Source organism: Rutilus rutilus (genome assembly GCF_951802725.1).
Source record: "Rutilus rutilus genome assembly, chromosome: 22".
NCBI classification, from domain to species: domain Eukaryota; kingdom Metazoa; phylum Chordata; class Actinopteri; order Cypriniformes; family Leuciscidae; genus Rutilus; species Rutilus rutilus.
The window spans coordinates 18502714-18514762 of NC_140227.1; the positions used below are offsets into that span (position 1 = coordinate 18502714).

Sequence of the window (12049 nt, forward strand, 5' to 3'; positions counted from 1 at the left end):
CTGTAAATCACTTGTAAGGCATTTGGCAACAGAAATATCTTGTACTGTGAACTGTTCGTCATACCCTTTCTGTAACATCTCCAGCTTGCCTGTCTTGTGCCCATGGCTTGGCATGACTTTGCCACAGCAGTCTGCAAACCACACAGCAGTTACAAAGACGTCAGTCTTCACGAGCCAAGAGAAAAACAGCACACACTGGAAGTTGTAATTAAACATGGAGAATGGTGAGGAAGTACTAGAGATGATGGAGAACATGAGTGTTAGGAATTATGGATGTATACCATAAATATACTGAATGAGATCAAGACATGGATGAATTTAACCCTACATAATGTAGCAAAAGTTTTTGCTTCTTTCCAAACACTGCAGTTATGCTAATAAAGTATGTCCCGCTAAGAAATGTGATAGGAAAACTGTTTTGCTGTATCATGAATGCAAATAAAGGGATTTTTTTTTTTTTTTTTTGTGTGTGGTCAGGCTGCACTGCCTGCTGGGTAACAGTACAATTCCAAAAAGCACTGGAAGGTTCTTCATTTCCTTCTGTTTAAATGGAAAAGAAATTTGGCAGTCACTGGCAGACTACAGTGAATGAACAGAATAACATAAAGGCCCCCTTCAAAAACACTCAAGCTCAGAGCAATACTTACACAGTTAAGTCAATGTTTTCAAAAACTACCTGTCTAGCTTTTAAAAGAGAGTTCAAGACTTTAAATGTGTCAGTGCACGTCATGTTCACCTTGGTGTCCTAAACAAACTTAAAGTATAAAATCGAATAAGAGTTATGCTTAATAATTCAAAACATTTTCCTGAGAAATTACAATTTATAGGCCAACATAAGCTTTTCAGTTTTGTAAGCTAAGGTACTTTTTGTGAAATTGCTGAATAATCTAAACTGTTACTGTTCTCCGTATGACATTTTCAGTGACTATATTAAAAAAAGTTTACAGAGGGCAAAATAAGTTATATTAAGCATTTTATTTTATTTATTTATATTTAAATAATCAATAAAAAAACTTTCAATAAAAAAGTGAGCTTTATATTTGAAAATAATACAGATTAATCATAATATAATATAATTAAAATATTAAACGAATAAACATTTTGTAAAGTTTCAGAACAAAATAAACTATTACTGTTGTCAGTACAACGTTTTTGGTGACTATGTTAAATAAATCATAAGTGATTTAATATATATATATATATTTTTTACACATTTTAAAATATTCCACAGAATGTAATTTGGATTTGTTATATTGTGCTTTGCTTTTAATGTTTATGTTTTTGATCTTTCAATAAAAAGAGGGCTTTTAAAAATATATGAAACAATGTTAAATGTTAATATATGGGGGGGGGGGGGGGTTGCATTAAAAATTATATTTCAAAACCATACAGAACAATAATAATATGATGTAATTTAAATATACGCAATAAGTAAATAAATTATATTAATACGTATAAATATAAAATAGTAATATACTGTAGTATCATCTAAAAATCTTCCACTATATTCACAACAATATTTCTATAGGACAGGAGGTCATGCTTTGCAAGAACATTGCTTCATGCAGGAACCTTGCTTTTGTGATTGTTATGGTTGATTTGAGTGCTAGGGGGCACTCTGACTTTTCAGACGTTCATAGACCAAAACATTGTCTCATCCCTATGGAAGGGCTTTGAAGTGTTGGACTAAAGCTATCTCAACTAAACCACACTCTCTCTCTCTCTCCCTCTTTTCTTTTCTCCTACTCACAAGGTCTGTTTGGCTCCCCAGGCCCCCTCCAGCTGTCTGACTGTAACCATTGCTCTTTGTGCTAGATGTTCCAGAGCTGCAAAGAGAAAATATACTGCCTTCAAACATACTCCTCTTTCTCACAGGCTCAATGACGTGATATTACAGTTCATCAGTCAGCGGGCTGCAGGCTGTTTATGTAACAGTATATGGTTTGCATAAGCATTGACATATGATTTAACATCAGTTGTGCATTATACATTATCAAGCTTTGAAGAAACAAGTCACAATAAATCAAAAACAGGATTTATATCCACACATTATGTGATGTGTATTAATTCCAAAAGATCTTAAATCACAACAGCATTGTCTGTAAAGATTGCCCTTTCTACGCTGCCAGCACACATGTTTCTAACAAATGTTGTGCAGTGGTTAGACTCCAACCATAGGCTTCCGAGACAGGTTAGGGAAAAAAAGGAGTGAGAATACGCTGTATGGAAGAATGTTTCAGTAGCTGGGAAAAATTCTTCAGGTTGCCATTCAGTGTCCAGCGTAAACATCTACAGGGATAGTCTCGACAAATCTACCTTTTCAGAGGCTTTCCTGACTAAAATTGGCCGCGGAAGAGAGGCGAAAGGTATGCACATTCCTCTCACATATGTAGATGATGCATGTGACGAAAGAGAATGGAAGAAATTTATTGGGAAGTAGCATTTTTAACCAGTTTAGTCATTTGCATATTCATTGACGCTCTTGAAAGTAGTTTAGTAACTGTAGCTGATAATGAAACAGAGATTATATAGATGTTAAGTTATATTCAACATATTATTATTAAGCAAGAATGCAAAAGCTTTGCTGGGAATTGCTGCTGTAACTTACACGAAAAGCTATTTTCTCTAAACAGTATGTGTGTAAGGTTTTATTTATTGCTGCAAGAAGAAGCTTCCTGATTAGTTTGAATAATAAACTCTATTAAGGGTTTTCAAAGGCTGTTTGTGTTTCATTTAGGCAGGAGGACAAATGGATATCAGATCAATTTTTTTGTTACTCTCTGTGTGTGGGCCGACTTGGGCCTTCACATTGGACTTGGACTATGGAGGTGTACCACTCTGGATCAACCGTTTTTTGGGAGAGCCGAGTGTTTTGACTTTGAAAGATCGGATGGATCCGGGCTGGTTTCGTGCTGTGAACGCACAAAGTTGTCCCTTGGAGTGTGACTGCCCGATCCAGTGGCCAACGGCCCTTTATTGTGACCACAGGGGCCTTAACCAGCTTCCCTCTGGCCTTCCGTCCCGCATTCAGTACCTGTTCCTCCAAGGGAATAATATTACTTTCCTTGGATCCGGGGCGTTTGCCAATGCCACCAACTTGCGTTGGTTGATCTTGGATCACAATCAACTACTGAGTGAGCAACTCGATAATGTGTTGTTCTCCAATCTGACCCGCTTGGTAAATCTTTTCATAAACAATAATAACCTGACAAAGGTGCCAGCCAGACTGCCTAGCGGACTCAAGCAACTGCGACTCGCATATAATCACATCGAAAAGATTTCTGCAGGCACATTCCAAAATCTGGCCAATTTAACGGTACTTCTGTTACAAGGCAACCGTCTTAAGATTATTGAAGGGAGCGACTTAAAAGGTATTTATTGGTATTTATATATTTTAACACATCTTTCAAATGCTTAAATGTAGAGATGCACTGTTTAGCTGGTACAAATAAGCTGATATTTATTTTAATGTTATGGCTGATAACTGATATATTGCCGATATATTAAAATGATATCCAATTTGTCAAAAAAAAAATTTACTAAGCACTAAAATCAATTATTATAAATGCTACAAGTGAATGTAGGCATCACAACATAAATGTACATTATAAAAATGGATATTCATTTTAAGATTTGCTAAAGATTATATTTAAGAGCGTTAATAAATTATTAGTTTTAAAGATTAACTTTAAGGGCCCTATCCTGCACCCAACGCAATTGACTTTGTACACCGACGCATGTATCATTCCTATTTTGCACCCGACGCACAGCGGACTTTTCCCTCCACAGACGCACGTCGGTAAATTAAGGAATGAACTTGCGCGCCCGGGGGGCGGTTCAGCGAAAAGAGAGCGCAAATGTTCCCTGGTACTATTTTGCAGTTTCAGAAAACAATTCCGCCACAGACCAGGAAAAACCTAGTCTAAAGTCGGAGGCACGTTATTCAGATGCTATTTTAAGGGCGCATGCTTGGCCATAATGTAGCGTGTGCACAACGCGCATACTCTTGGCTTCTCTCATCTACACAGATGCAGCAGTTGCCATTTTTGCAAACCATACATAATTACAAGGAAAAATATTCCACATGAGGGAAATCATTGTGGTGTCCATGAAGATGTGAAAAAATAGGCATAAATCTAAGCTTACACATTTACCAAAATTATTATACGCCTGTTTAACCAAAGCTAATTTGAGTGGGTTTCTCCCATCCCCATACAATGTAACTTCTCTGTCTTTTACGGCCCTGACGAGAACGTCGGTCTCCTCGGCTGTGAACCGCTCCTGGCGTGCCCTGGCAAATCTGCCGTTATAATAGCAATCCGCCATGGAACAAGCGCGCCTGCTTTTAAAGGGAATGTGAGATGACGCTCTGATTGGTTTATTTCACGTTACGCCCAAACCACACCTATGAGTAATGAAGCTACTTCAGACCAACCCATTTTAGATTTGCGCTGGGCGCAAGAATCATTTATCCCGCCGGTATAATAGCAACAGCGCCCGAGATCCGCCCACAAAGTTACTTGCGTTTTGTGTTTGATACTTGCGTTTCAGAACGTTAAAATAGGGCCCTAAATGTTTGATGATGGCAAATGTAATCAACATGTAAAAAACACTAATTTATCAAATATCCAACAACAGATATCGATAAAAATGAATTAATGAATTAATTAAAAAATAAATCTCTAATATCTGATAACTGATATGAGGCCAATATATTGTGCATCCCTACATAAATCATCAGGAAACTTTGATATTAAAGTTGATCTTTCTGTAAACTCCGTTAACTCTATCTTTCATGTACTTCACCAGGTCTTGGAGGCCTCAACCTCTTGGATCTCAGTCACAACCTCCTGGATACTTTCCCCAAACATCTGCCTTCATCTGTCCAGCAGCTTTACCTCTCCAACAACTCTCTTACAGGCCTGACCGAGAACAGCCTTCATGGTTTTAATGGACTCAGTTACCTACGGCTCGGACACAACAAATTGAGGAATGAAGGGCTTGAACCTGGAGCCTTTAACCTCACATCTCTGGTAGAGCTGGACCTTTCATATAACCAGCTGACAGAAATCCCAACCGTTCCCACCACCCTTCAGTACCTCTACCTTGAGGTTAACCAAATCCAAGGTGAGTTGATGTAAGGCTCCTGTTTTACACAAACAAAAACACTGAGGTTTATTCTTTAGCACTGCACTGAGAAAAATCCGCACTGCTTAATTTCAATGTGACAGAGGAAATTTTCATGCCAAGTTCATCGACAGAATAATTGTGTCAAGACACAAAACAGAGAACCTTTTAAGCTATTGTCTCGCTAATGTTACATTAAAAAAAGATTCAATAAATTGCTCCAAAAGAAGAGAGAGCATGACACTTAAATCTTACTGCAGATTTTCAAGAGACAAGATGTTTATAGTGGAAATAAAGCAGTGCTGACAGACTTCAGGAAACAATGGATTGGTTTTGATCTACAAAATCACTTCAATGTGGCAAACTACACAATTTCAGTTTTACTTGGGAATGTGTATTTCAATTGAATTTGCCACACTGGAATTTTGGAATTTGAATTGTAATTGAAGGAAGTTGATGGATTCTGAGAAATTCAACAGTAAATGGTATTCTGGAAAAATAAGTATACTTCTATCTTTGCCTATACATTTATTGAATATAAGTATTTCAAACATTTTTTTTCTAAACTTACAAAGCTTTGTCAAAATTTCAGTTCATTTTAAGTATACTTAAATTGCAACTTAAATGCAATTCTGCATGCTACAGTATTTGCTAAATCAGATTTAATTCATATTCGAGAACTGTGAATGGAATTTAAAAAGCATTCTAAGTACAATTTTGTATTGTGCACAAATCTGCCGGGAACGCTGTCCCTTGTAATGCCTACAGATAAAAATATTGGGCAGTGAAAAAATTAGCAACCAAGCTTATATGTCTGCTACAATCTTAAAAATTCTTAACCAGAATTTTTATTTTTATTTTTTAAAGTTGGCTGTTCCCCGCCAGCATTTTTGATAATTTTTCACGAATATTTCATGGCCCCCAGAATATTTTGTTGTATGAATATCTGACCATGCAATATATATAAAGAAAGAACAGACCCCCTTATTCTAGCTTCATGTGTTCTTTTTTATCAACACTTGAATATGGGTAAGCTGAGAAAAATTGCGGTTTTGTCAAAGACTACATCCAGATCGGATTCAGAATGATGATAAAAACAGATGGAGTAGATCAAGTCCATCAACACCCCCAAAGCTTCACAGTCCTATAGCTCGTCCTGGGTCAACATTTCATTCAGTAACATTAGGCAGTTTTGATTTATATGCTGTTTAATGTTGATGGTCGCATTATTTTACATATGCATATGATCACATATGTTATTGCTTGTTTCTGCATCTTCTTCACCTGTGTTTTGATCAGGGGATTCAGTACTCTTTCAGAAGAGGTGTAATAGCGCCCCCTACCTTATAACAGTGAAAAATACGAAAAGCTGTAAAAAACTGGTCTTGGGATGGGGAAGCATTTTCTCATGAAAGACGAGACAACTCGGTCAATAGCTGAAAGAGTTAAAAATCAGCCAAGTGCAGAAATGATTCTAAACACAAATCTGTAAGCTTGACTGAGAACTGCTCAAATGTTTGTCCTGTCTTACGGTATGAGGCTGTTCTCAGGCCCGATGAAATAATCTCTGGCACGAGAGAATCAACATTCAGAACCGGACTGGCCTTGGGAAAATGTGATGAGGATTTTAGAAGAGAAATAACAAACTTTCCCTCCTCTCTTGGTTTCCTTTTCCCCCTTTCTCGTTCTCTAATGCGTTTGTCACAACGTGTTTGCAGACAGAAACATCCTGGAGAGACACAAGGTGACTAGAAAAAGTAGGTTAGCTGAAAGAGAAGGAGGGAGAAAGGAAAGAAGGAAGGTTTGTCTGGGAACATCTGTGAATACTCCAAAAGGAATCCACATGTGCTAAAAGCACGCTCTGTTCTCTCCCCCTCCTCCTCAGCAGCACGCCGAGCTCAGTTACAAGGGCTGTGCCACTGGTCAACTGCAAAGACTTCAGCAGACATTCTTTTTTTTCAGGCAGTCGTCATGATTTACTGTTTTGAACCATATAACGAAATCTCATGCCATTAGCAGTGGTTTACCAGCTCAAAGTAAAGAATAATATTCTAATTATTAACAAACCACTGTAGATAATAGCCAATTGCTATATTAAAACTTAGAAGTGGAGGTTAAGAAAAGGTTAAACAACCTGTCAACCTGTCAGATTTATCCTTTAGAAAACAAATGGAAAGAATGCAATCGAGAATGTATTGACTAATAGTGATATTAATAGTGGTTTACCAGCTCAAATTGAATTATAATAATCTAATGTTTAACCAGCCACTACTGAAAAAGATAAAAGAGACGATTGGTTGGCTATATTATAACCTAGAAGTGGACGTTATAAAAGGTTAAACGGCCTGTCAAACTGTCAGATCTACCTTCAGAAAACAAATGGAAAGAATGTAATAGAAAATGCATTGACAAGCCCTATTCAAAAGGCTCCAGTCTGAGGATGGAGACACTGTGTGCCTGTTTTGCACATAGATTTCCAGAAAATGTGATAATAACATTATTATTGCTGGATTGCAGGCTAGAGGACTGGAAAAACAGATAAAAAAAATAGTTACACACCTTAAGTGCTTTATAAATGCATATCAATTCTCTCTTCTGAGAATAGTCTCAATGCCACCAGACACACCTCATGGTCTTTCAGTTCTTGGATTCTCCCTTAGCATTAGCAGCTAGAGCTTTGATACTATTATTCTACCATCACAATGAGTATCTAAAACCAGGATGAAACACGGTATTGGGAAGCAGCTCCTGTTTACGAGGGCTGTAGTTTGACTGTTGTGTGTGATTGATGTCTGCTGGCAATTCTCTGAAACGGCACGTCACATTAATCACCAAATATGTTGACCTCATTGTCTTGCTATTTCGGTCAACAGTAAACAGTGGAAGAGGTAACAGTACAATTTGTTTTTGCAAAACAGCCTTCTAGATAAAGTAGCTTACTATGAAAGTTGAGTGTGAAAGTTAAGACAAATGTTAAAATATGTAATATGTGAAAATAAATCAATAAATACCCTTCTGGCAGTGATGATAACGCCATGATAACACTACTACTGCCAAACTGATTAACCATAAGATAATATCAAACAAATCTATTTATGTTTAATCATGTGACATGAACATTAAAAAAGACTACACGGCAACTAAATTACAACAATCAATCTGTTCTGCTATATATTTCCTGTTGTGTTGTCCAGCGTTCAACGTGAGCAGTCTCTGCAGGACAGTAGGACCCACATCATATTCACGTATGAAGATCCTGAGGTTGGACGGTAATAAACTGGAGTACCACAAGCTGCCTCCTGATTGGGTGTTCTGCCTACGAGTCCTCCATAACATTTATATTTGATCTAATAAAAACAGGCATCGCCTCGAGCAGCTCTACATTTTCATGCTTTCATAGGCTTTAAAATAGCATGCAATAATATATTATATTATAATATAACATAATTTGTATATTTAGTCTGCATTAGAAAGCATGACAGCAGAATGAACTGCTCAGTATTCAAGGTGTTTTGAATAAGCATGTTGTAAATGATCTTATAATGTTTTGATATGATTTTACTCAGGATTTACTGTATATGGGCAGCCATACTTTGTTTTTATGTACAGTGCAAGTCTTGTGCCTTGTCGTAGTCTTCGCTTCAAATGTTTTAAGGACATAATGAGAACTAGTCTAACTGTTAAACATGTGAAAATACACTTGCGTGCAAAAGTTTGGGGTCAGGAAGTTTTTTTCAATACTTTTATTGGAATAGGACGCATTACATTGATCAAAAGTGACAATAAAGGTTTTCACGTTGTTAAAGGGATACTCCACTTTTTTCGGAAATAAGCTCATTTTACATCTCCCCCAGAGTTAAACAGTTGAGTTTTACCGTTTTAGAATCCATTCAGCCGAACTCCGGTTCTGACGGTACCACTTTTAGCATAGCTTAGCACAGATCATTGATTCTGATTAGTCCAGTAGCATTTCTTTCAAAATGACCAAAAAGTTTCAATATTTTTCCTATTTAAAACTTGACTCTTCTGTAGTTAAACCGTGTACTAAGATCGACGGAAAATGAAAAGTTGCGATTTTCTAGGCTGATATGGCTAGGAACTACTCTCATTCCAGCGTAATAATCAAGGAACTGTGTGTCTGTACCATGGGTGCAGCAGGCGTAGTGATATGACGCAGCGCCTGAAAATAGTCCCCAGCTCGGTAACTTCTTCCAACGTGACCGGGACTAAGTTTGTCTAACCTATTAGACCTATTTTCAGGCGCTGCGTCATATCACTACGCCTGCTGCACCCATGGTACAGCCGCACAGTTCCTTGATTATTACGCCGGAATGAGAGTAGTTCCTAGTCATATAGGCTTAGAAAATCGCAACTTTTCATTTTCCGTCGATCTTAGTACACGGTTTAACTACAGAAGAGTCAAGTTTTAAATAGGAAAAATATTGAAACTCTTTGGTCATTTTGAAAGAAATGCTACTGGACTAATCAGAATCAATGATCTGTGCTAAGCTATGCTAAAAGTGGTACCGTCAGAACCGGAGTTCGGCTGAATGGATTCTAAAACGGTAAAACTCAACTGTTTAACTCTGGGGGAGATGTAAAATGAGCTTATTTCCGAAAAAAGTGGAGTATCCCTTTAAAAAAAAAAAAAAAAAAAAAACTATTTAAAATATATACACTGTTCTTTTTAACGTTTTATTCATCACATAATCCTGAAAAAAAATGTTTATTGGTTTCCTCAAAAATATTAAGCAGCACAACTGTTCAACACTGATAATAATAAGAAATGTTTCTTGAGCTTGAAATCAGCAACGTATTAGAATGATTTCTGAAGACTGTGACACTGAAGATTGGAATAATGATGCTGAAAAGTCGACTTTTCCATCAAAGGAATAAATAAAAATAAAAATAAATGTTAATAGAAAACTTTAATTTTAAATTGTAATAATATTTCACAATATTACTGTTTTACAGTTGTTGTTGTTGTTTTTTTAAATAAATGCAGCCTTATGAGCATAAGAGACTTCTGAAGAGAAAATCTTACCAGCCCCAAACTTTTGAAGGCCTTTTGTTACCTATAGTCTTTTTAGAGTAGAAATAGAAAATTAATATTCCATTGCTGTGGCACCTCTCTGTAAGATTACAATGCATTTCCCTCTAAACACTTGTAAACACATGGTGACAAGCAATAAATCTCTTCCGTGTTAATCCTACTTTCTGTCCTACTATATTTTTAAGTTGCTCACTGTTAACTCAACTAAAAACCTGTTAAAACCTCAGAGACTGATATATGATGACAAATCACTCAACTTCGACAAGGAAAACCACAAAAAAGCATGCTATCTGTAGAAGCGCAGCTGCTATAAGGGTTTTTCGATGTGCAGTGTTTTGCAAGTTCAAGAGAGTGCAAACAAATCCACTTTTATGTTTGGGTATATTCGAGGCAGCATTTTTGCTTTCAGTGTGGACAGACCAAAGACTAAAGTAGACATATAAGAGAGTGAAGTCAATCACAGCAAATACAAGAGGAGAGCTCATTCTCACCAGTCCAATTGAATGAAGAGTAAATAACACATCATGCTCTCATTTAGCACAAAAGCCCAGTCCTGTTGGATCAAAAAAACATTTCCCAAAAAAATAAGTCCAAAGAAATGACTCCACCATATTCCATATAGATATGAGTTAATGGACCATGTGTTCAAGATACCGTAACTCTCTCTGGGATTTCACTTTTTTTCTTTCTTTTTTTTTCCGCAACTGCAGAGCAGACTGGTTTGGACTTCACATTTCCCATTAGCAGAACCATAACAACAGAAAGAACCTGACAATTTTATTTCTTGAATAAAATATGGATGAACCAGGAGGACTACAGTCAGATGATGTTTATTAACCTCAAACTAAAGCCATTACCAAGTTTGGTTTGAGGTAAATAACACATAATTATAAAATGTACAGCATTTTTTCACATAGCTGGATGGTTGAGAAAATACACAAACCAGCCTAAACAAAGTGAGACAGTTTTCTTTAGAGAATAATGGAATAATATATAGCTGTGTTGTGGTAAAGTCATTAGTGAGGTAAAAGACAGATTGATATCACCTCTGAAGGAAGAGGTGGTCCCACAACAGACCTCGGAAACAGGGGTCCAACTGGTGCATATTGTGGCAGTGGTTGTTTAGAACTACCTTTGATAGCAATTAAATTTGCTATACAGGCCTGTTAAAAATGCTTTCTTTAGTTACCCAATAAACAAGAAATCCACTTACTAAACAAGACATTAATATAGCAAATATGCTTCAAATAAACCACTATGTATACATGTCAATCACAATGTATTAAAATAAATGTAAGCACAAAAGAGTCTAAAAGATTTGGCACAAGTCGATTCTAAAGTTCATCTGGCCCAAAGAATATCAAGAAAAGGATACATCAACAAAACCAGTCCAAAGTCAATATTCAATTAACCCAACAAACAAACACAGACCAGAGTTTCAAATGAACTATTCATAATGTTTGGATGTGTTTGTTTGATTGTTAGGGAGTTGAAACAAAGACAGTTGTAGGCAATGCATTCACAACACTTAGGGTGTATTCACACCAGGAAAGTCCGATAGTTCACTTGCTTTGGTCCGGACCAAATACAATGTTGATTTTTTTTGTTTGGTACGGTTCGCTTTCACACTGCTCTTTTTGCAAGTGAACCAAAATTTGTAAACAAAACCACACGTGTGCTAAGGTCGTCCATTCATTGGACAGGAATTCTCAAGCAGGGAAAAGCAGGAGGTGCAAAAACAGGCTCAGCATGGAGATATTTCGTAATGCAATATTTGTTCTTTTACTGATTTGGTGTTATTCTCTACAAACGCAATATGAAGAAACTATTGAGCATCATATAATACAATGTCATCTATACGATGTTGTA

The 12049-nt window shown here is 36.7% G+C and overlaps 1 protein-coding gene across 1 annotated transcript; it reads left to right on the top strand.

Moving 5' to 3' along the window:
• Positions 1-2279: 2279 nt before the first annotated feature.
• On the top strand, positions 2280-8514 carry LOC311282279 (lumican). Its single transcript, XM_084395958.1, has 4 exons — positions 2280-2366; positions 2738-3371; positions 4810-5127; positions 8322-8514. Exons 2-4 carry the CDS (start codon positions 2750-2752, stop codon positions 8471-8473), a joined length of 1092 nt encoding a protein of 363 aa, XP_084252084.1. The 5' UTR covers positions 2280-2366; positions 2738-2749; the 3' UTR covers positions 8474-8514.
• The last annotated feature ends 3535 nt before the right edge of the window (positions 8515-12049 follow it).

Bases quoted from the DNA above. Each gene is read 5' to 3' on its own strand.
- LOC311282279 (XM_084395958.1), top strand. From the start codon at position 2,750: ATGGATATCAGATCAATTTTTTTGTTACTCTCTGTGTGTGGGCCGACT. The intron at 3,372-4,809 runs GTATTTATTGGT...GTACTTCACCAG, and splicing joins TGAAGGGAGCGACTTAAAAG to GTCTTGGAGGCCTCAACCTC. The intron at 5,128-8,321 runs GTGAGTTGATGT...TGTGTTGTCCAG, and splicing joins TGAGGTTAACCAAATCCAAG to CGTTCAACGTGAGCAGTCTC.